The 25,860-nt window shown below is 38.6% G+C and overlaps 1 protein-coding gene across 2 annotated transcripts; it reads right to left on the bottom strand.

Annotated features, from left to right (window-relative positions):
- Positions 1–265: 265 nt before the first annotated feature.
- mRpL15 (mitochondrial ribosomal protein L15) lies at positions 266–25,785 on the bottom strand. Of its 2 annotated transcripts, none has more exons than XM_067103667.1 (8): positions 25,577–25,785; positions 24,514–24,577; positions 21,580–21,736; positions 20,761–20,915; positions 15,122–15,287; positions 10,594–10,753; positions 6,888–7,012; positions 266–508 (listed from the first exon to the last, which is right to left on the bottom strand). In XM_067103667.1, exons 3-8 carry the CDS (start codon positions 21,679–21,681, stop codon positions 332–334), a joined length of 885 nt encoding a protein of 294 aa, XP_066959768.1. In that variant the 5' UTR covers positions 21,682–21,736; positions 24,514–24,577; positions 25,577–25,785; the 3' UTR covers positions 266–331. The 2 variants fall into 2 exon arrangements, with proteins under 2 accessions (XP_066959768.1, XP_066959767.1); XM_067103666.1 differs by having other exon boundaries at positions 23,331–24,577; positions 25,577–25,782.
- Between the last annotated feature and the right edge of the window lie 75 nt (positions 25,786–25,860).

Here is a 25,860-nt window from a genome sequence, read left to right as displayed (position 1 = left end):
GAAACCATAGATGAGGAGGCACAGACAATAAATAATAACCTTTTTGACATCAAGAATATATATCAATACCCTGGAAAAGAAATGCTGAGATATAGGGTACCAAGATGGTAACCTTGGGTACAGGATGACACTGGGATACAGTAAAGGACAGACAGATGCAAAAAGTGCAAGCAGATGAAAATCTGACATCCTTGTCTTTTTCATAAAGCACTCAAATGTACTAGTCTTCAGATACCATAATTAAACAAATGTGAAATAACACAACTTTCTTGTAATTTAGTATTTATTCATCAAAAAAACACTACTGTACATCAATCACGACTATTTACACTTATGAGGCATAATATTCTTTAAGTTCAGGATCTGTCGGTTTCAGGATAACTTTGTCGCGCAGACTAACGATCCATCCAGGTTCCAAGCCAAAGAAAACCTGGCGAGGGTCCTTCCGTTCAATCAACATATCTTTGTCAGGGGAATCATTTACATCTGGCAGCTCGTAACCATACTTCTGTAATCCAAAGTTGTAAACTTACAATGTTGAAAAAGATAAGCTGTAAGTAATTCTTATGTAACATGCATACAGACCTCTTTATTTTTCTTATGGTTATGCCTGGAAAGGTGTGGTTAGCCTAGTGGTTGGGTAATTAATCTTGAGCTGCTCTCTTGGGTAATTACCATTAAAGTTTTGTTGTACAAAACCCATGAATCATAATCAGCCTTATTCTGTGTAAAAAGACCACATGTACAAAGAGTTGAAGAGCTGAAAGAAGAAAGATTCCATCACATATGCCCAGCCTGCAGTCCATTCTACATCAGAAATCATATTACTCATTCTTCTGTGTAACTTCTGGGTGCCAGGACTTATATGGTGTTCCCAAACTACACTGGGTTCTAGCTTTTGTGCTTTTCATCTTTTCCAAGAATACTTTTTCATACATACTCTTGTCTATTCCTTTCTCTTTCTCTTTTGTGTTTATGGGTTTAACAACTTTTTCTTTTCTATATGCTCCTGGCTGCATCATATCCTTGCATGGCAGATGCATTTACATAAATTCACAAGCTTCTTATTAAATCATTTTGTGTACAGCAACTTTGACTCTTGTTGGATATTTTCATTATTTCTCTGACTCTTGTTGGATATTTTCATTCTTTCTCTATGTTCAGTAATGTTCTTTCTACTTCCAGTGTCTGTGAGTTTTTACCTTAAATTTTTCTGTTTTTATGCACCTGAACTAAACTGCAAGCATGGACTGCCAATGATTTACTGCTTCCCTGGCTGTAGTTCCTTTGGGGAAAATTTTTATTGTTGTTTATGCTTATTAACTAAAGGCTGGGCATTCAGGGATGGTCTTTTTGTGCATTTAACAAATTTTTCCTTTTACACAAATTAACTGTGATTTTGTATTTGTCCTGTTCATGGTGTACGCCTTGTTAGTACTTACATTTATTACTATTTTAGTGTTTGATTTCCTTGGTCTTTCTGAATTCATTTTTTTCTAATTGCATTATCATTAACCTTCCCAAACTTGTGTTTATCTTTGGGAAGGAATGTTCCTAATGTATGTATTCTGCACTATGATCTTATATTTTTTGAGAACATTCTTCTTACATATTCTTGGTGAATCATTCTTTTTTTGAGTATTATCAGTGACTTTTGTGTTGTTCTGTCCACAGTAATGTTTGCCATGCACTCCAATTCTTAGTTTATTTATCGTTACACTAACCTCCTGATTGTGCTATGTTGGGGAATGAATGTTACCTCTATCATGCCTCAGCATTCTCCTTTAGCAGGATGGTGGACCCTACAGTTTCTTCAGGTCTGTGTCTTTAACTGCTGTCATTCCCACAGTCTCACTAGGGTTGGTGTGGCTGCTTGAGTCTATTCCTGCTCTTGCTACAAAGTTGCCTAAGGACCCTGTAGTTCCTGTACTCCTGTGTACTCGTATACCTTGGTGTATGATAATGCTTCATCATATTCAACAGCTTCCATGTCTTGGGGTATATGTGTGTAAGAGAGTGCCTGACTGTTAGCACTTCTGGTTGTTTGGTGATCAGGCAGGCCCCATGTTCTTGGCTTTAGTGGTGATCCAGCCTTGTCTGTCTCTTGAGCCTCACCAGGGTAGTGCTGATTGCCATCCTCCCTCCTACAAAGAAGTTACTGACTGATAGCTCTTTCCCTCGATGTCTTGTCTCCCTTCCTTGGATACCTCCCACTACTTACAATGTTTCTGTCACCCCTGGGAGTGACGTTCAGGCTCACTGCCTATGTTCCTCTTTGTTCAAAGCTCTTAGAGCTCATTGCATTCAGAACATCTTTTGACCACATTCCTCAGTGTCTCCCCATTCAGAGCATCTTTTGACACCATTCCTGCCTTCATTAAAAGCAGATTCCCTCTGATGTGCACTGCTTCTCGACTCTTCACCTTCCTTTGCCTGCTTTCGTGTTCTCAGCTACCCTTGTCCTTGGCTGCTCTGGGGCCCTCTACTTGGGATACTACTACAGATGGCACCCAGGATCTTTCTGCCTTGTGTGGTCGGGTACCACATTATTTTTGATGTCTGCACTGCTACCTGTTCTGGAGCATTGATGCCCACATAGTTACTATCTACAATTGTTTTCTGACATGTGCTAGTTATTAGTTCCCTGTTGGATTTTGATTCTGCAATCATTTCCCTTGAGCCCCTACCCCTGTGTTGCCCAAGGATTCTGGGAGTTATTGGGGAGTTCCTAAATCCCCTTGTTGCATACTCTTTGAACTGTCCCATCTCTGGGTTTGTCAGTTTTCACACTGCCTCTGGGACCTGGTTGTCCCTCTTGTTCCCTTCACTTATACTGAGTTACATTAATGCCTGATTATTTCAGTTTCTGCCATGTCCTGAGAACTCCCTTTCCTGCTCATAAGATGTTGACTACTCCAACCTCTTCAGTACTCCCTGTATACAGTCTTTGCCACTTTTGACTTGTTTGTCTCAGTCCTCCTAGTAGCTGTTTAGCTTTTTCAAGCTGAGCTCCTTGGCAGAGTTTCATTCTATATCTGCAGATCTCTTTTACTTGCCTTTCAACTATCCTCCTCAAAGAGGTGTGGTTTGATGAGAGTGCTGAGATACTGGTCTTCAAGTCATAATGGGATCTTTGTTACTATAACTTTCAGTCCCACTTTCTGGACTTGCATCTCTATGGGTTACTGAGGATGTTGTTGGAAAGCTGCTTGCTCTTTATCTTTCCTGTGTTAACCTTCAGGCCTTCAGTGCTGCATGATGAGGCTTAAACTGGCACCTTCAATGATGATAATGGATGATACAGGACCACACTGTCTCTGTGTTAGTCCACATTTTGGGGGACTGGGCCTGTTGCCCTTGCCCCTAGAGTTCTGTTTGGGTTGGCCATAACACTTTCATCCTATCGGAGTGGCTTGATTGAGTTACTGGCATAGTGGGTCACCACTGTTGATGTCCACTGTTGTAATATTGTCTTGTACCAGGGCTCAGTCCTCAAAAGCCTCAAATCATCAGGATCCCACTCTTCTTCACAATCCTTATCGACAGCAGCCATTCTAGGAAAGCTACCGACACAACTTCTTTCATTTTAGCTGTTTGCATATTTCTGGCATTTCTAGTACTTCAATTTCTGTCAAGAGTACAATGTCCCTCTTCTTGGAGTACTGAGATGAGCACTGGGACTGGGTTTTTTATAGGCAGCAAACCTTTACTGATTCCTTTGCCTTTGTGATCAAGTTTGTAGCCTTCCTCTTCTCTTGTGTAGCCTTCTGTGACTAAGAAAGGACAAGTTCAAGTTTCTTTGCTTGTCAGTGATCAAGTTCTCTGCTTTCAGTAGTGTAAAAAGTAACAGCTGTGCACCAATTCATCCTGTATGTTTGTGACATTTTGCATTTTTGGGGGTTCTCACTATAATTTTATTGTTGGTTCCATCCTTTAGAGTGATTCTTTCACTCAGAGTAGGCCAGGTCCCATTGCATGAATGAGGATGCCCTGGTTCAGCCTGTTTACAGTGTTTCTGTGCTCTGTTCTACATAACTGGGCTCAAGCAGTGTGGCTGCTCTTGCACTCTCCAGTCCAGGAAGAGCCTGTGTATTTGTGCCCTTTCATGGTTTCTGATTTTTGTTTTCATTTTTCCAGGTTTTGACTTCTTTTGCAATTTATTTCTGGAGTAACCTCCTCTACTGCAATATTACTTGGTCACTGAATTTCCTCAAGGCCCAATTATCAGGTGTACCAGAGGAGGATGGCTCTCCTAAGTTGTGACAGCAGCGCTGCATGGATGACAGGTTCTCTACCTTTGCCCTTTACCTCTTCTCATGGTTTGTGTGAGGTATTGGGTTATCATTTATCCAGTCTTTGATTCCCTTTGAATCTTGTTTCACATACTTCAATGGGCCTTCAATTTGCTCCGTGACAGCAGATTGCATGGTCTCATTTGTAGCTTTTTAAGATACTATAAGACTCTTGTCTTGGCACTTCAATGGGTTTCATGCTACTTGGTCAAGAATTTGTGGCTCAAAATCTCTTCTAATAATGTCTCATTTTGCTCCATGGCTTTGGATACCATACCAAGCTTTTCATACAAAATTCTCCTTATCTGCCCTGTGAGGGCCTCTCAAGTGGTGCCTCCAAAAGTCTCTTTCCAGGCCTCTCACACCAGGAAGGCCCCCTTCACCACCCACAGAGGATATTTTTACTGCTAGATTGACAGCAATGCAGTAGGATCACCATTAGGACTCCAATTCACCAATGTCTACATATGTGCATTTGGAGAGTTTTTAATAAGATCCCTTGCACTCCCCAATACCACTAATGTACAGATAACTTCATGAGTGGACAGTGAACAGGACCTAGAAGTCTTAACAAAAATTCTTGAAGAAGGCTTTATTAGTCATTTTACTTGTGAACACAGTACTGATGGGACCTTTCCCTTCCTAAATGCCAAGTGTACAGCACACCCCAACAGGTTACAACCCCGGTTCTGTACAAAGCCTATGAATCCAGACCTCTGCCTGAATGGTTCCAGTAAGTGTGCAGATAAGCATACAAGTTGTTTTCATCTGCCACATTTTTGCACTAACTGTTCTACATGGAGAATGAAATGTCTGCACAACTTATTACTAACAATAATTTCTCAAACAATATTTAAATGGCAAACCTAGAACACCTACGGCACACTATACAAGACATACATTAGGCTGCAGTTCATATGAACAATAAAGGTATGAAGTGACAAGCTGAATTTTTTTGTCAGTTATTACTAGCCTCTCAGCTGACCAAGCCTCAAATAACCAGACTTACTCATCAGCAATATTAATAACTTGAATGATAAGTGTTAAGTACAGGTTAGATTAGGCTAGCAATCATATGGAACTACTGCTGGGCCTGGGCTTTTCTTTTTTCTTTCTTCAAATCTTAAGCTGAAACCCTTATGGACAGTGTCAACAAACTAGAGACCCAAGAGGGTTCCTAAGGGAAATCAGCCTACAGAGAGAGACATGTCATATGAAAAGTTGACATATCAGTAAAAACGAGGGAATAAAAAATAAAACCAAAACTGCACACCTAAATTCTGGAGACACCAACAGACAACCGGAATGAATTTGCTCCTCGCTAAACATTGGAGATCAAAAGATTCCACAACAGTACTAGGCAAATTATTTCACATTTTAATTGTAACTAAGATAAGATCCTGACAAGCTAAAAAGTATTAAACCTAATTCTAGAAAACAACACTCTGCAGCAACAAGGAAAACAGATAGATCAGGTAAAGAGGAGTGCATAGGAAGTCTGTCGTTGTAGTACAGTTTATGACACAAACATACTGAACTCAGTTTACATATATACCACAAGTCAGCAAAATAAACTTCACTGATGACATAACTCTAGCCAAGAGTTTGAGATGAGAGTCAGCACTGGAAGACCACACTGCAGAACAGGACTATCCTGAATGTTCAAGGGCAGATACACTAGAGGGTCTTTGCTACCAATTGGATTTTGCCACTTATCAAAGGCCAGACCACTTCAGCATCTGATAAGCTGAGGGGCTACTAAGAGATACATTTATTTATCAGAAAACCATGAGCAGAACTACACAACTCTGGCTTGTGAGAAGTGCATTTCCTACTTGCTCCTATCTTGGGAATCAGTCCTTCAGCCAAGATCTACTGAAATAAGGCTTTAGTAGTGTAATGTTTTGAATCTTGTAATATCAAACAAGTAACTACTCAAGAATTAGAGCTGATAGAGTCTCTGGATAAGTAAAATATAAATACCTAATTTAAGATTTATTTTTTAAATACTTACCTCTCCATTATATAACTTTTACTACCACTGGCACAGAACTAAAAGCTACAGTATATAATGGAGAGGTAAGGTTCACTTCAAAAATAAATCTTTGAATGGTAATTTATATAAAACAGTAAATCCAGTGAGTTGAGAAGGCTTTATCAAAGTTAAAAACAAATTGGGGAGTGTAAAATGACTGCAATGGTTTTAATAATGTATGTTTAAGGAACCCACAGCAGTGACTTCGTTCTCATATGAAATAATCCCAAATTGTATTATTACCAAATATACATATGACTTTAATATACAGTATGTCATGCATTCATTACAAAACTATTTAATGGACTCCTTGTGACATTACTGATTTACTTATATATGGACTGTCATTCCATGCATAGAGACATTTTCTATCTAAATTTTCTTACATTTGCAATAGTGCCAAATTGAAAGTATGCATCCTTGAGTAAAACAGGTAGTACAACAATAAAGAAGGAACCTTCATGTTTAAATAATTTTACGTTCCAGTATCAATTATACAGTTGTTATTTAATATCTTTTTTGCATCAAAGGCATTGTTCAACAAAAAATTATCATCATACCTGTGCTAGAATAAACCTTTCCTTTGCTATTAAAGCTGGATCTGCTAAATAACCTCTATTCTTTGGATCAGTGTAGTAACCAATAAGATGTTGGGGTGGGATCATACGTCGTGGGATTGGTACACCTACGAAAAACAAAAAGTTTATAGTATAAGTATGCACAATTCAGCATCATTACTGTATTACTAGACCACAAAAACTGTTAGATTACAATTTAACAACATAAGCATAATGCAGAAAAATATAAATTCTGAGAGCATAATAATTGTTTAAAAACTGAGTTAAATTCTCCAAAACTGAAGACTTTCATTACAAAAAATAAAAAACAATGTCTGAATTACACTGGCAAGACATTACAGTATAGGACAACTGGATTTATGAAATACTAGACAAGAGCATTTTTTGAAAGTACTGTATATTGTTCTGGCTGTGAATTTACTATTGCCTTTCATCACTTTGTATTGTGTAGAATGTCTTACCCTTCATATCACTTATATACAGCTAGCAGTGGTTTGATTAATATCCTACATATCCCTCAAAGTTCTTAGCACACATCAGCACAAGGCTAAGCTATCTCAGCACTTCTAAATGTATTCTCATCCACAAGACACTATCTGGATCTATAACAAGGCTGGCAGTGACACAAAAGCGAGAACACCACATTGTACCTTTTTACAGTCCCCTGCATGAAAAGTCAATTTTGTTTTTGAAACAAATGACAAGTGTTACATAACACACCAATCAGATGATTAGCCCAAATAACAACTTAGATAGAATGGGTCAAGCAGCTATATAATCAATATAAGCCAACTGAGAACTAAAGGATCTGTCTGAAAGCTTGTTAAGACTGATCTAAGCATCAGCACCCATCTTTCCCATAACTATAAGATGCTGTGTTGGAGACAACTCTGCAAAGTTGGACCCCTAAAAATATGCATTACTGCACAATGTCAACATTTTGCTTCTGGTTCAACAGAGAAAGCCACTGGTTGACACCATTGCACTATATAACCTGTACTCCATGATTGACTATTTTAGTGATGTTCAGATCTTTTTAAATGAGATGAATAGGCAAAGACCCAGTAGAGTCTATGATGCAGAGAATGTCATAATGGAAAAAGAAAAGATAGACAAAACGAATATGCAAAATCAACTGAGCCAGGAAACTTAACTGAATATAGGTCAGCTGTCTTAATGGTGCTACATGACCCACTGATTATGCATCTAACCACTTGCATGTTGTGTCCATGAGATAAAATTGTACATAACACTCCCACATATACCATAAAAATGTCAGCATTGAAATTGTGCTCAAAGATAAGAGATGTAAAAACAGTTCTCATCTCACTGACAAAACACATATCCTATACTGCCTAGCCATTGAATGAAAAACCCTATGCACTTCAGGCAACTTTATGAGCCAAAACAGGATGGAATTCTGGTTCCACACTTCATGATAAATCCCTTGGATGAGAAAAGACTAGAGGTACTTGCCCTGGATTCCCTAGTTCCTTGAAATACACATGAATTGTTCTTTGTCCTGGCATGGTATGAATAGCAAACAGCACTGTGGCTACCTATGATATATGTCTCTGCTACAAGAGTTGAGAATAAAGGATAATTCAACTGACTTCCAATATTTAACATAATTCCCTCACTGTCTGTGCAAATACAGTTAGGTCCATGAGGCCCCACTTAAGAAAATGTGAACCTAAAAATTTCTGTGAATGGGGGTGACAGTTCAATACATAAAAGAAACCAACTAACTGTGGAACAGTAACTTTGGTCATGGCTTTGGAAAGTGACATGGCTTTGGTGGTGCAACCTAGCACAAGTCTGGTTTTGTTCAACATCGCTGTAATGACTCCTTTCTGAGCTGCGTGCATATTTGATGTGGTGCTCCTTGTGCTGTGAGTGTGGGTCAAGTCCCTAAGAAAGCGGTTACAGTGCAACCAAGCACTCCCTAAATACCAAGGAGTGTATGGGAGTTTATAGCTTACAGCAGTGATCCTTGCACCAGTATGGTGTCTGGTCATTTAGCTATTTCTAATACAGCTGTGATCATGGCCTTTTGACTTAAATGGCTCTCCTGGGAATTGTCTCCCTAGTCATTCTTTCAGGATAAAACTGAACAAATCCTTTCAAGGCTGTGGCTGAGGTTCAGCCTTATGTACTTATTTTAGATGGTTTCTTCTGGTGATAGTGAAGGCCTTAATCTTGGAGGCGAAAAAAGATACTTTCGTCTCAGTCTAGGGTGAGAACAGGAAGGCATCACTAGAAGCCCTCATTTAGAAAGGCAGCATTTATTACAGCACCAGCAGCAATGAGTGACAAGGGAAGTCTGGGGCTTGCCCAAAGCCCCTTTGAAAAAGAAAGATACTAATTTTAGCAGCGAAGGATCTCTTACTAACTAGCAAGAAACCAAGGTAAAAGAATTATGCCATAGGTAGGAAAAAATGAGAACAAAAAGACCAGTAAATTTTTACTTAATACATGCAGTGCCTGAATGCTTTAACTAGCAGCACTGCAAGACTTACCTGGTAGAATCTTACCTCACTTATTGGAAGACTGAATTCCCACTTATCTCAACATGAACACATCAGCTAAACTAATGGTCTGACTTCCTGATTCTACAGTCCCAAATAAATCAGTCTTTTGTTTTACAAACAAAAGAAAAGGGGCAGTCATTAGCTGGCTCTGTGTATGCATTCCTGGACACTGAATTTACTTTAGGTAACTGTATAATTTTTTGTGTGTCTAACGAGATAAGCAGTTAACAAATTGGCGAGATCCCCAGAATTAAACTTATTCATTCATCTGAAGTTAACCATAAATCTATTTTTTCATTCATTCCTTTGTTCATTTCCAGTGACAATGATTTAATCATAATGCCTGTTCAAAGGAGCCTTTTTTAAGTACTTTGGTTTATGTTGCTTTTCATTCTGCTACAACTATTAAGACAGTTTTTTTGGTGGTGATTTGTGTTTCAGCATTAGTTAATATCTTCTACAGTTAATGTTCCTGTTAAATGTCTACTAACTTTCTCTAAACAGTATATAAATTGTATATAAATTGGGTTTCAAAAGATGTAAGCACTGTGAGATTTACAGAGGCTGGTTAATTGTGGACTACTACCTTAACACCAATGACCCACACGAGGCCTGCAATGAAAGAGACACTTGTCTCAATCTGCACAATTTACAGATAATTTTATATTTCTTGTACCTTCTTGTTATAAGGCCCTGTCTCAGTTACAGCTCTGGGACATGGGAATAAGTACATCCCATTAGCTCTCGTATTGCATCACAAGCAGATCCTATGTCCTTCAAGCTGCAATCTGTGCCTTGACATATAGATTCCTCCTCACCCAAATTGAAATTCAGGCACTAAAATGAATGAGTTTGCCATCAAACAAATATGCCTTTTTAATAATAAAATCAACTTATTCAAAACAAACCCATTGCTTACGCAAAAAAAAAAAAGCTTTTTCTGTCAAAGGTCAAGACTACACAATGAACGAAGGAGACTGAATTTTTTGTTGCAACAGAGAGCAAATTAATTTTTAGGACAAATAAATTATTATCACCCTTATTATTGCAGATATTCAACAGAAGTTATAAAAAACAACTTGACCTACATTTGTGATAATCTATTCTCTTTGGTAAGGTAAAAAATTACAAGGTAAAATAAAAACTAAAATATTTACCTCTTTTGAAAAAGTTGGCAGGATTTACAGCTGCATCCAGAGAAATAAAGTCATAATACGCTGTTGTGATGAATCCACCATTTCTTTCTACTGCTGCAATCACAGCTTCTGATGCCCACTGAACTTCTATGTTTATTCTTGCTTTAAAATGGTCAATACCCTGTAAGAGAAAAGCATGAACACGAATAAGTACAATATTTTTGCAGACACAAACTAATATATATACAGTAACTAATGAAGATCTCATGAATGTCATGGTATAAAATTCTAAAATAACAGAACTCTGGATCACTTCTTGAGAATTTGTTAAAAAACTCAATAATGACACGATAAATGAGTAAATTTTGAACATGTCAGCACGCATCACAGAGACAGAACCTCTTGTAATAAATACTGGATATATCTTAATGGTACAAGAGAACACTGCATCAAATCAAACAAATTTTGCATCCACACAAAGCTGGTACAGTACCTTAGGGTTGTCATTCAGGTGTTAAATGGCAAAAATGATTGGCCTGCTTGTCTTCACAAAATCATTTCAGTGAATGTTAAATATCCTACATACTTATGTACTTTGCTGCTTTCAATACTGTAGGAATATCAGTAATTCTCCTATTGGACTGCACATGCCTTGGCCAAATCCATGATCACACTCATTTAGTAATTCCACTAAATACAAAAATAAAAAGTTCATGCCTAAACTTTTTCCATAACCACAAATATCATTAATACTATTATTCTGATTAGAAATGGCTCATCAGTCAGTATATTAAGGGTCCCAGACTGTTGATGGGAGGGGGGCTGAATTCTGATTGGCTGTTAGTCATTGATAGTAGCACCGTCTCCAATGAGAGGGTCGCTCATGTCAGATGGAGGCGGCTCCAGACTGTCCACTCATTTGGCTCAGGAGTACTGGCAAGCAGCTTTATACATGCCACTGTCAGGAGGAGGAAAGTTTCCTGGAAGGTGCTAAGGGTAGGCTTTTCCTTTCCAATGTGTAGACCTGTACTACAACAGGGTTCTCCCTGAGGAAACTAAAGTAGCAGATGATAGGGCTTATCCATTTGGAGTGACACAGAGGCAACTTCAGTGGAGATCAAATGTCATAACACATGCCAAATGGATATGAAAATGAAGAGGATGAATTACAGCTCAGTTAGTCAACTGAAGCAAAGACTATTCTATGTATTCCTTCCCTGAGTTCAGGATATGTTTGGTACCTGCAAAAGCAACTCATGCAAGCTGACTGCCAGAAAAGACAGTGAATAACAAAATGATATTTTCATAATAAAATTAAGTTTCATATATACTTACCAAGTAATTACACAGCTAAGGTTTCTACTCGCATGGCAGCCTTTTTTAAAAAATTCACAGTGCCGCTTCTATTGTTTTTTGTGTAGGTGACAGGCTCTGCCCACTATCGGAGCACTCGGGGAAACAACTGGCTGGTTAGTTCAATTGTGTTTGTACTCTTAAGTCCATAACAGGGGAGGAGGGTGGGCTCCGATTCTGCAATTACTTGGCAAGTATATATAAAACTTAATTTTATTATGAAAATATAATTTTCATATAAGTAACTTACCAAGTAACTGCATAGCTGAATCCCACATTGAATGGAAGTGGGATACATGGACATATTCTACTCTAAAACATTAAAGCATGGTAGTGACTTTAAAATAATTTGGCCAGCATTGATAAAATGCTTGTTGTTTCCTTACCTGGTAAGAGAAATACTGCAGGTGAATGCTGCCTTTGGTTGGTGCTCATCTTAACCTGTAGTGGTGTGGCAGTTTAGCCATGGGTTGCCTCTTTAGTGTTAGCTTTGCCGCAAAGGATAGGCCTGATGGCTAGCAAAGCATATAAAAGTGCCCTTGCCCTGGGCGCAGTACCAAATTAAAAACAACCAGACAACACTGTCACCTACTCTGAAAACACCACAACCCATCCACTAAGACTGGTGAGTAATCCAAGTACACTGTACCCCAGACTCCCCAACAACTCGAAACCCTACACCAAGGCGAAAGGATAGTAGGAGAAAAAGAATGCTTCCTATGAATCCTCCCCCAATACCATGCCAGCCATTGATAATGGCCCCAAGGTACTGCAATTATCAAACAGTTTCCATCTCCTTTAAATAGTGTGATGCAAAATTAGACTTGAACTTCCAGTAGGTCCACTGGAGAAAGGAAGAAAGGGACATATTGTGCCTGAAAGCTAAAGAGGTGGCAACTGCTCTGAAGTCATGGGCTTTCACTTTAAAAGTAGGCAAAATGTCCTCCTGAATCCGTGAAATTAAGTCCCTCAGGAAGAACAACAATGCGTTCTTAGTAAGAAGATGCAACGGGTTCTTAACTAAACACCAGAGGTTACTGGATGGACCTCCGATCTTTTGAGTCCTGCTCAGGTAATACCTCAGAGCTGTGACAGGACAAAGTACTCTCTCTTCTCCCTCGGAGCCAAGGATGTCCATTACATTCTTAATGGTAAAAGAATGAGGCCAGGGCTTGAACAGGTCCTTGTTCTTGGCAAAAAAAACCTAGGGTAAAGGAGCAAACTGCATCTTCTTGGGATAAACCTACCCTTTAATCGATGGCTTGAATCTCATTAATTTGTTTAGCAGTAGCTAAAGCAACGAGGAATAGTGTCTTTCCTCAACTAAATAAGGATACAGTAAAGTGCAACAGTCCAGCAAACGCCGATCACACCGAAGGAGATCCTCCGATTCAAACTCTTCTTCCGCCAAAGGATGACAGAAGGAGGCAGCAGCTGAGTACTGCAGCTCATCCACGACTCAATGACTCTGAAGCAACTCAGCTGAGTCCACATGAGTCCACTAAGTGAAAGAAAATGAGGCACCAAAATAAAATGGGAAATGTTGGGAGGTGGGGGGATGAGTTACAACGACTCTCCCACCTCATCCGAAAGTGAGTCAGCATACTTGACAGCATTACCATACGACACATCCTTAGAAAGCTAAGTAGCTAGAATAATATCTAGCCTGGAAACAACAGAAGTTACTATAACCCTGGTAGATTTGGAAAGAGGAACATTAATCGAGGTAGAAGTAAGAGATTTGCCGTTAGCCGAAGACAAAGCATGCAAAGAACAAACAAGTGGATTTCAACAAGGATTTAGAATGAGCAACAGATGAGAGACTGGTTAAACAATCAACTGTCTATACCTGTATAATTAACCCCATAGGTATTAACAACCTGTACTAGGTGCCAATGACAGCAGAAGTCGCATATGTAGTGAAGATTTATGTTTACCAAAACAACCTCTTGGCTAATGCATTATATAAGACTATGGGCATAAAAAATGGAGAGGCAGGTGACAGAGGGCACAGAACCACATCCTCCCAAGGACCGACCTGGTTCCTTGGCAGGGGACTTCTTCCTCAGAATCCAACTGTCGCATGGCAGTCCTAGGCTCGGGCTACAGACGGGAGAGGGCACCGACACTACCTCATATAAGGGAATGCGAAAATGATCACACACCATGGGGGGACCCAGACGGGCTACCTAACCAATTCAGACCAACCTTGTACTAACCAAAATAAGGTTTATGTCATGTTCTAAATTCTCAATACGCTTTTCCTGAACCAAAAGGGGTGCAGAAGGCGGAGCTAAAGTACTAAATAGAGCATTAGCAAAGGAAAAGCCTAGACTGAGTATGGATAACTACAGGCGAAGGACCTGGAGAAGGGGGAGAAATGACAGATTGACAATCTGACCTAACTAACTGCTTCCCTTCTCTTCCTATACTAACGAACTTAAGCAGAAAGTCCTTCGAATACCCTTACTTCCTCACATCTATTCTCAAGATCACACTTTAAACCACTGCAGCCAGTGTAAACAGTGTGTATCTTCTAATTAATCTACATCCTGCTAACACATTAATCATTCCTACAGAAACTGACATTCTTAGCCTTGATTCCAGTGGAGCCATCCTAGGAAAATAAATGTACAGTACTGTGATAGTAGCAAACACCCATGGAACACCAAGAAGCACCCATACACAACGGTGGCAAGGAGAATTCTGACAAGCTAAAACACTCGGAACACACCTGGTGGAGAACAGGTGTACTAGACAGTCATCGGGGCAGCCATTCGGTCTTTTGTTTGAATGCTGACTCACCTAATCGTGCGGAGATGTAAGCTGACTTTAACAGTAGGTAAGATTCATCCCAAATAAAATAGAATATGTATACATAATAAATTGTACAATATAAGTATAAAAAATGTTGTCATTCAATTTAATAAACACTAGTTAATATAGAAACAGCTAACCCACTACATGCCATCATCTGGGTAACAAAATGTACCCTTAAGTGTGAGTAAAATAAATTTTTCTATTATATGGCCTATTTATAGTTTGTAATTACATATACTCTACAGAGAAGAAACCAACAAATACACAGTTAAATTATATGTACAAAAATACAGAATCAATTGTAGGTTCTAGTTCTAAAATAGTGCATATAAGCTACAAATACTCTTATTCAAAAATCAAGTCATAATACACTCACATCATTTTCTAGCATAATGCCACCTTCCTTTTCCACAGCCTTAATTTCAAACAGCTTGGTATTAGCTATCTGCGTTACATCAATAGGAATATCTGTTCTCAGACGGTTGGTATCAATCATTTTTTGCAGATTTCCCATACAAAGAGGCTTGTAGGAAAGTTTCAAGCTGCAAAAAATAAAAAATATGATTAATAGTAATTCTCAAGATATTATACTACATATACAGGAAACGGGAAAAATGCACTATAACAAGAAATAACATTATAAAAGACATTCATGTCATTCTCAATCACTATATGGAAAAACTGCTGTCTTGTTATGCAGTTATATGGAAGGATAGTTAGAAATAATACCATAATGGAAATTATACTTTCCATATGCACATGAAATTATGATAAAAGGGAGATGGGGATGGCTAGGATATGACCATTATCCAATATCTGGGAGAATACCACTTCATTATGTCACCTGGGTTACTCTAGGCACAAGAAAAATTGGAAGACCCAGACCTACTTGAACGATACCTATATGAAGGGAGGGTGGAGAAACGACTCCCCATCTTACCACTGCTACAGGAATAAACTAAATCTAACCATGTGTTGACATCCATATGGAAAAGTGTTTCTCTGAATCTCTTGGTTAAACAAGGATACTGACACAATTTGAAAGGATAAGGTAAAGGTTCCATTAGTACTGTTGCAGTACATAAGAGACAGAAAAATAAAGGTACAGTGGTTGTTTAGAAGAAATTAGAATTCTTACTATAAAGTGCACAGCATGAATAAATATCACTGTTGTAGTGGTCTTTAAGTGTCGATGACTCATTTTCATTGAATTAAAAGAAAAGGACCCTATCCAATATAAGAGGCCACATAAGTCTAAAGGAAGAACTGAAATGGAGACTGTGAATGTTCTACAAACCCTTGATATGAATAAATTCCAAGATTAAGCCTTCTTAAGGAGAGTCTTTCTCAAAATGCTGATCAAGTCCTTGGGGTCAACTGTGCAAAGTCTATCAAGTTCAAGACCCTAGCAAGAGCAAATAGGTAATATCCTGTTTGGGAAAGATTTGTCAGACCAAAAACAAGTTGGGCAGTTAAACAAGCAGTTTCACAGCATATGGATTCCTTTCACTACCATTCATATAACGAAATTCACTTACAAGGACTAGAAGATAGCTGATCTCTGACAAGGCTTGAATGTATTCTCATTTATCTCTGTCTCAGGTTCTGCCTCTGAGGAGGTGCCAGGAAGCCCACAAACATGCGTTATTACAGAACAATTCTTGAGATAGACCCTAACCTACTGGTCTGCCTAGAAGATATCTGCCACAGTCAAATGGGGCAGCACTACTGTGTTGCCCTGGAGACTCAATAAACTACAAACACAGGGAGAGCACTCACGTCTTCCCCAGTATGGTGTTTACTATCACTGACGTCAACTAAGCCCAAAGTCTGGTAATCCTTGGGGACTGTTTGAAACCTAAAAGGTTTAATTTCTTTTTCTAATATTATGCACATCGTTTCACCTTCAATCATTCCAGATCAGTTGAACTAATACAGCTTTCTCTTTGAATTCAAAGCTCTTTTACTGAGCCTTTGAAGGAGACATCAGATGACACACTCAAGTTACTGTATTCCTAAAGAGAGATCTCATGCAAAAATGGCATCAACCAAAACCCCACTCAATTTCCTCGTTGCTTGGACAAATGTTATTGGCAGGCAATTCAAGGACCGCCAAAGCATCTAAGGTTGCAATTCCTTGAACTGCTCAGGGTATCTGGGGATCCTATATGGTTATCCAAGATAGTGGAAAGGCATGCTGATGGGATTTGAAATGATCATTTTGGGGTGGCCATAACACGCAGTCATTAGGATTTCCACCTCTTCTTAGTCTGTGGCACTCATAATTTGGAATCTTTTGGTCTCTTATGACTCTGGCGACAGGGTTAAAGAATGTGGCATTCTAGGATTTTAAGATTTAGAGAGAATATATATCCTATAAGTAGGTGATCACTGATGAGCAAAAGGAACAAAAATTGAAAAAGATATCTTGAAATGATACTTGGTGAAAATGTAACCTTTTTCTCCCCAAAATTTAAAATACTGCACATACAACCCAACAACTAATGAAGCAAGTAAAGGGTTGTGGAAACTCAGATAAAGAAGCAGGATCAGTTGCACCCACTACTACTTGTGCAAGGAGAACAATCACCGGAAAATGTACTAGATGGATGTATGGAAGCTCAGGCTGCTCTTATCAACATAGTTCCGCAACACCTCTTCCATCATTTCACAACAGGCAGGACAGGGCTTTGTTTCAGCAACATGGTTCCCAGGTACAGTCAGTGCTCCTCCTCACTAATTAGTCCACTTTTGTCACCCAGACAGTGCTCTTTCTCACTACATTAGTCCACTTTTGTTACCCAGAGACCTGGTGCCTTTGCTTACTATCAGTGTCCAGTCTCACACCCTTTGGGTGGCTGGAGATCAAGTTTCTACCTTACCCTGTCTCCTACTCTGATCAGGGGCTGTCTCTAAAGCCAATGGAGGGCCTGGGAGTTGGTCAAAGCAAAACCCATGGGTTCTGGAGATTCCAGAGTTGTTTCTCACAGTGCGACCTCCTCCATTCTTTTTAAATTTCCTTTGTCACCTACCCTTTCAATGAGGAAGTGTCCTTTATAATGCAGCAGGAAACTGGCAAGATTTTCCAAGTCACCAATTCCTTTGGTGGGGCCAAGTGTGCTAATTCCAGAACCTCCAGTTATCAAAATTCTACCCTTGGAGGCCACCTGGGTCCACTGTCTGGGTCTGTGCCCTTGGCATTACCTGACGATTGGTTAGTGCTGGTTTCTTCCAAGCAAGAGCTGCCAGTTCATCTATAGGTCATTCTGGAGGACGTTGTGGGTCATCTTCCCAGTACCATGAATGAGTTCTTTCTTCAATCTTGCCCTGTTGCCAAGGCCTCTTAGATAATCCTTGGTCATCTAGTCCCCCAAGAAGTTGGTCCCCAACAGCTGTTTTTACCTTTGCTTCCTCCTTCAGCTGGTCTCCATTTGAAAGGCTGCCTCAATGTCATTAGCCTTCAAGATTCCAATGACAGATTCTGTTTTCTGTCATCTCCATTGGTGGAGTGATCACCAGAACCTTCTAAAAGGAATACTTCTGGTCTCTTTAAGAGTCCAGAGCTCCTCATGCTCTTGGATACCTTAATGTCAAGCTGGAAGCTTACCTAGATGTGTATCAGGCTCAAGGGACCTGGAGAGGGAAGAAAATAGCCCACATATCAACTTTTTTTTAAGCTTTAGGCAATCTTCTTATGCCCCCAAGCATCTTGCTACATCTTGAAGGGTCAAAATGGTGTTTTCAACTACCAGCACCTCCATGCACTTGTCAGCTGTCTCCCACTTTGGTCATTGGTCTTCAGCCAATCTTTCCTTTGTCCCAGACTTTGCAGCCAAGACTTGGTCTTCCAGCAGGGACAGTTCTCTTTCTGGTCCCTGCCATTTTATCTTCTTTAAAGGAGGATAATCTTGTGTGTCTTGTATAGTATCTCCTTGCCTACCAGCAATCACTGTCATTCTGTTCCTCTTGTCTTTTCCTACATACAAGGTGCCTTGGCAGGCTTTTCCCCACACTTATTTTGTCTTAAAAAGATGCCTCCCTTAGGATGAAGGACAATGAATTCCAGGCCCTGCCTTCCTCTTTGGTTTTTAAGTATAACTTGCAGATCTTTGCCATCCTTAGAATGGGCACTTGGCATTGCAAAAGCATACCAAGTTTCATCTTCATGATGTCATCTATATGGCGATTGGCAATTATTCTTAAGACTCATTACAGAGGCAACTTCTCATGGGTAAAGGGTTAAGCCCTTCATCATATTCATTACAGCAATTTCACAAATAGTTGAGTTTCAACTGGAGGATTACTGTCTCCATCTAAAGTACCTAATGAGCATCCATCATTGGTTTTTTCCTTCCATTAAAGACACATCACTCATGAAAGCCCCCATGGGCTGGAAATTCTCCTGTTATGACTCTTTCTCATGGAAGCTCTCTCTGGGAGCTATCCATGCCAATTTACTGTCCTTTTAGATCATTTGCACGATCTTATCTCCAACATAGTGATTCATGCTAACTGATGATGAATGTGGTATATTAACGAACTATGTTTTTGCAATACAACCAGTGTTCATACAAACTCATTCATCATAAACTATAGTGCCCACTTCTCCTAAGTCAGTCTGGCACAGCTGAAAGACATGTGGTAGCTTCCTATCAAGATGGGAGAGTTGGCTAAGCACATGCAATGACTTTTCCTCTCCTTAAACATTTCTGGATACATTCACCACAGTGTAAGCTATTTCATGGTGAATGTGCTTGTATCAATCCTTGTTAAACCGTAAAAGAGTATTAATGATATTTCTACACATCTATTCTCAGGTGAGATTGCCTGCTTATAATACGATATTTTTAGTATCATTAAATGATATTTTTAATATTTACCACTTATTAGTGATCAACATACTGTATATGCCAAATTGCTATTGATTTCATTTTGCTTGTGATATTCTAATGTTGCAAGCAACATAAAAATTTCCAGAATAACAAGGTTTTTTGTTATGAAAAATTGTGCTCAATGCTCAGTGCATGCATCTCAGTGTCTGCCTAACAGGAAGTGAGTGATGATTAAGAACTGCCTACAATGTTTCCCAGTAAGAATATGTACTCTCAGTGGAAACCATTCGTGAAGCACACTGAACCCACACAAAGATTAAAAACTTACTGGACTCAGTTATAAGAAAATACAAAACTTTTTCTTGGATATCCTAAAGCTCCATAGCTCAAAAGTACTATCACTGTATTTTCAACAAGCAAGAATTTAGCAATACAGTAAACCCCCCGTATTCGCGTTCTCATGGTTCACGGACTCACGCATTCGCGGGTTTCTCTGTGGAACATATCTAGCCATCATTCGCAAAAAATTCGCCCATTCGCGGTATTTTTCACTGAGAAATATTCACTAATTACTGTATTTTATTATAATTTTCATGAATAAATGCACTTTTTGTGATAAAACTATTAAAATACTCAGGTATAAGCATTTTTACAGGGTTTTTCTTGGTTTAAGCTATCAAAATGGGCAGTTCTAAGTGTTTTTAGAGGGGTTTTAAGCATTCACGGATTTGACCTATTCGCGGGGGGGGGTGTGGGATGCATCCCCCGCGAATACAGGGGATTCACTGTAATCCTACATGCATAACTGCACTCAATTATAATATGCTGAGAAAGCAGAGTCAAGTACTGAGTATGTTGAGCACATATCTCAATTACATTTTAAAATAATGCCAAACTATATTATTCTTGACTGGCATCAAATCACAAAAACAGAAAGTTCTCAAATCATTTCACAAACTCTTCTCAAAACAAACAATGACGAGACTAAATGGGAAAAGAAAAGGGTCTCCACCAGTGGAGAAGCCACAGACTACCTTTTAACAAGACTAATTAACCAACTAACCAAGAAATTGTATGCCAGCTACAGTAATATTAATTTACTATTTACTAGCACATTATGACAAATGAAAAGTAAAGAGCTTTGTATGGGCAAACTATAACACATGATTTGTACTGTACTTACTGATGGCCTTTGTAGTAACACTGCACAGGAAAACGAAGGTAAAATGGATTGTTGCCCGTTTCATAACCCACTCGCATGAAGTTCTGCCGCTGACCTGAGCCTTTATGGCCAGCACCATGAGTCTTGCCCCCATAGATACCACGACCTCTTGTTGACTGAGGTAAATTGTAAAACTCTGGATTAAACCTCATTACCCAAGGTAAATTATTGTAAAATAATAATGAAAATCACTTAATGGCTAAGGTAAACATTAATATCACTATTCTGAATCTTTCCCTGGTTAAGTTAAAATTCTTGTTGGCTAATATAAAGAGTAAAATAATTTAGCAGAGCCTCTGGTTGACCATGGTAAATTACAGAATCATTTTTGGTGAATTACAGAATCATTACGCTAGGACTCTTGTTTGCTGAAGAAAATTTTGAAGTAATTAGGCAAAATTTTTGTGGGCTACGATAATAGTACAGTAAATAAAATAGTTTCCTTGCATTGTAAAATACAATGATGACTCTTCTGTTAGTAACCTAATTTTAATAGGAACAGTATTTGATAAACCACAGTGCTGCATGAATAAATATATGATGGACCTTCAATTAAATTATACATTGTCTATCAGTATTTATGTAACTCTATATAGTACTGCCATTCATTTAAAAGGTGCAAAAATATTTATCATCTTTGAAAAGTTTACCTACAGAGCTTGCAGTCCCTCCTGGTCATATCCCAAAATGTCAAGAAAGAAAAACAAAGCACATTTGCCAAAACAAAATTCTTGGTTCAGACAAACAGAAATTACAGTCATAAAAAGGATTTCAGCTTACTTTCTTGTGGGCACCTGGATTTGGTTTCAGATTTGACAATGAAACTCGAGGTAGTCGCCTTAAAAGGCTGAGAGCCTTTTCTGTACCAGTTCCTGAAGACATTTTGGGCAAGAGCAGGTAGTTGATGCCTATGTTGTGTGCATTACTCTATTTCCACCTGAGAAAGGAGCATATAACCACATACATATTAAAAAAAATGCTGTATTTATAAAGAATGACTGTATACAAGATTTAATGATATATCACGTGTCCTTGCATCTTATTAACTTAAATACAGTATTGAAAATGTCTATTTCTAAAAATATAATACACAAAAATTTTTAAAACAAAAGCATTTTTGTTACAAGAACCCATTACTACCCTTGCCCATACAATCAGCCAACCATGTGCTAAGAAATCATCCTACACACTTATCCAAAACAAAAGACACTCAGCCAATCACTTCTTAGCACATAGCTGTAAGAAATTAGCATGGCTGGGAGGCAGGACTTTGCACTGCATGTAATGAGACTGTATGAAAAAAAAAAAAATTGTTTAAAGAAAAAAATTGCATCCTCAATAATAGTTTGAAGTCAGAGCACTAAAAATAAAAAGTTTAAAAATACATGGTTAATTTATATGGATAGAACTACAGTAGCTTATTATCATATTATTAAATCAATATCAATCAGCCCAGGTATAGCTAAAATAAGCTGCGTAACATGAATCATGAGTATGGTGTCTTACCATTAGGAAAAAAAAGGTGACCTGGAATTCTACAAAACAGATCCAGATGAAAAAATTTGTTCAATATTTTTTTAGTTTAACAATAATGTAATGGATGCAAATAATGCAGCAGAAATGAGGCAATTCCCTGAAGTCTATTTTGTAAGTACTTTTAAAAAATCATGATAAAATACTTGCATCTCATACAATGTTCATGTTTCTCTCTAAGTCCGCTGAAAAGTTGTCACTTCACCGGTCGCAGTTTTGAGACGCTTAACACTTCTAATTAAAATGTAGTTCTAGAATATATCATCATTTAGTCCATGTTGAATTGCGTTCTCTGATAGAATTCAATATGTTTTGGTTGAGTTTGGATTTAATTTCCATCAGAAATGGCGGGAGTATCTAATCCACCATTCTAGGTGAGGTTAGGACAAACTGCCCTACATTAGGTTGGGGAAAATTAGGCTAAGATGCTTCTATGTACTTTGCTCTTTAATTCACAGCATTCTAACCTAGATCAGATTACGTACAATGGTCTAGGGGATTCAAAGGTAAGGTAATTTTTGGATGTTTTAAAACACATTGAACAGTTATTCTACAGAGTATCATTTCTGGCCTGGATGCGCCATTATGAAAATTTGGTCGTGTTTGTACAACCCACATTAGCCTACCATTTCGGTAGGCCTAGCCTTTTACCCTCCCACCCCAAAAATCCCCGTTTCCCATGGGGTTGCCTCATAATTGTTGGATAGCCTATATGATGCATAATTAACCTACTTGCATTGTTTTTCGGGGAAGTATTCAACTTTCTTGCACAGAAATAGCCAAAGTAATGTTTAAACTTAAAAGGTCTTTCAAATTGGAAAGAAAAATTCAAGCGGACGTGTTCTGTAGAACTACCGACTTTCTCTATCCCATCCTATCCTAAGCTACACCATAGGGCTTTGCGTGAGCTATTGCATAAGACCTGCTGCTTCTGTTAATTTAAATATATAAATGTATCACTCCTCTCTAAAAAAAAAAAACATTCATGAATTACGTACCTGACACCGACAACTTTTGCTGCAGTAGCAGCAGTAATAATAGTAGTAGGGTAGTGTTATTGGCTGGGCAGGTTTTGTATTGTAACGGCACATCTAGTTTGTATATTTTCCAGATTTTACAGCCCTTGTACCTTTATTTATACACATATCGTCACATACAAGGGTCTAGAGAGCTTATGACAAAACTGATAGAGAAGCATTGTTGAGAGGGTTGAGGATAGATAGCGGTGATCGTAATTTGTTGAAAGTGATTAAATTTTAGATGGAAGTTAGAATATGTAGAAGGGAGATGGACTTGTTTTATATAAAAGGATTCTGAGACAACTGTGTGTAACAGTGTGTTACTCACCCTTGGTTGATTAATATCTTACTAAGTATAGAGTGATGGGAGTAGTGCGAAAGGAAACTAAACAGAAGCAAGATTGTATCACTGTAAGATAAAAAAAAATGAGTTATGAGTAGTGTGCAGAATAGATGATGTTTACATATCATATAATACTGACTAGGGATCTAGAAGACAAATCGCAGAAACTACCAAAAAAAAGGGTTGGGGGGGGGGAGAGGTTGAAAGTATTTAAAGGAGGAGAAAGTCGAAAGTGAAGAAGAGCAAGGGTAAATGGGAACCGGGAAAATGGAGCACTAAACGTTAGTATTAAAGTTAGAACTGGAAGAATTGCAACAGTTGTATGGATAACGACAGCGGAAAGAAAGAGAACGCTACAGAGTTCGCGTGGCAAGGAAGATAGCAGGATGTGTGCTACAGATTTGAAAGAGACTTGTAGTATCTACGGAGACCAATGAAAGAAAGTATGGAGGGGTTCTTAAGCCAACTTTTCTAGTGGCAGTAAAGGTGCGGATCTTGAATATGAATGGGAAGGCGTATGCAATATATTTACCATAAAAGGAACCGACAGGATGTAAACGTAGATATACACAGAGGTGGTAAGAAGGTGAAAGATGAATCAGCGTGTTTTGAGACTGTACGTACATAAGGTCCCGCGGAAAGATTGGGAGGCGATAGGTTAGTGAAGAAAAACTTGTAATTCCGAAGTTGTAAGAAGCGGAAGAGGAAGAAGACAAAAAATTGCCAGATACAGAGTGCATCCAAGGTAGAAATGATTGGCGCTGTGTCCATTGGGGTTTCGACGCTCTACTGATGAGACTTCTGCCTAGGAAGACTTGCCTAATGCTGTGGAAGTTTCCTGCACAGGGTTTCACCCACAAGTATCTCGGCGCTTGTTCGGTACCTTGTGGGGGAGGGGGGAGAAAAACTTTATTTTTAATTTCGTTTCAAGGATTTCAGATTGAAGCCTATGGTAAGTTAAGCGTTCACTGAATTGCTGGCATATGTGCAGTATATTGTCGATCTTGAAACATTTTGATCTACTTTATGGCGGCGATCAAGTTCGCAATGGGTCTGCATGAAATCTGATCAGGTGTATTGGCTATTTTCACACTGAAATAAAGGGCACTGACTAACTTTTACACCTCAGTTTCATTATTTACTGAAAAAATAAAACTTTTATTATTGAGGAAAGCAAGGATTTATAGTTCCGAGATGAATCACACAATCGTCAGTCAAATCATTTATGATATACAGGGACAAATAATAAAGCCTAAAGTGATAATACTAATCAAGAAACGTTTATATAATAGAAAGTAAACATAGATAAAGTTTAATAATAATAATTATAACAATAACATGAATACTAACAGCAGCTGTCACGGTAACCATTGCGAAAACAAGCACCTACAACCACAATAGTCGAAACAGAAAATAAACACATTTCAAGAACACTCGTTCACCCCTCCCATACACAATATGATTTACAACAAAGCATTAGCTCAACTTTCTGCTTAACAATGGTGCTTCAGAAATGTCAGTGCTGTTTACCACTGGCTAACCAGTCTTCTCTTGGGAGAAGACGTTAAGGAAAGATTCTCAGATTATCGAATGGTATTCAAAATCAATTCACACGCTAGCGATAACTACAGTAGACTTTTAGGCCTATGGTCATTGGTCAACCTTTTGTCCACCCTGGCCGTTAAGATTCATGCCAGAAATTCTTAATAGCGTCTTGTGAATTTTAGAAGACTGGCTATTTATCTACCTAGATTAAGCTAGCTTGCTCTACGAAACCTAGCAAAAGAATAGCTCCCGGAAGTGAATCTAATGGAATGGATGAAAAGACAAAAACAAATACAATTGTAAATAGAATAATGGAAAGTAAAGGTACACGTTTTACCTTCTATTTCTTGTTCATAAGTTTATTGTAGGGGTTTCTTCCTGTTAAATGGAAATGTGCTAAAGTTCGAACAAGCTGAAAACCAAAAGCACTCTTATAAGATCGACAATATCACTGGTTTATTTGCCCACACCTGGTTTTTCAAGTGATATTCGTTTTTCAAAGGTACGCATTAGTCACCTCAGCGTTCCTGTATAAACTGAACTACAATGACGAACCACTGACCCAAGTCTCACAGCAGCTGTCACGGTAACCATTGCGAAAAACAAGCACCTACAACCACA

Source organism: Macrobrachium rosenbergii, chromosome 5 (genome assembly GCF_040412425.1).
Source record: "Macrobrachium rosenbergii isolate ZJJX-2024 chromosome 5, ASM4041242v1, whole genome shotgun sequence".
NCBI lineage: Eukaryota > Metazoa > Arthropoda > Malacostraca > Decapoda > Palaemonidae > Macrobrachium > Macrobrachium rosenbergii.
Note: the sequence above shows the minus strand (reverse complement) of the source record. Positions and strands in the feature narration are given on the sequence as shown.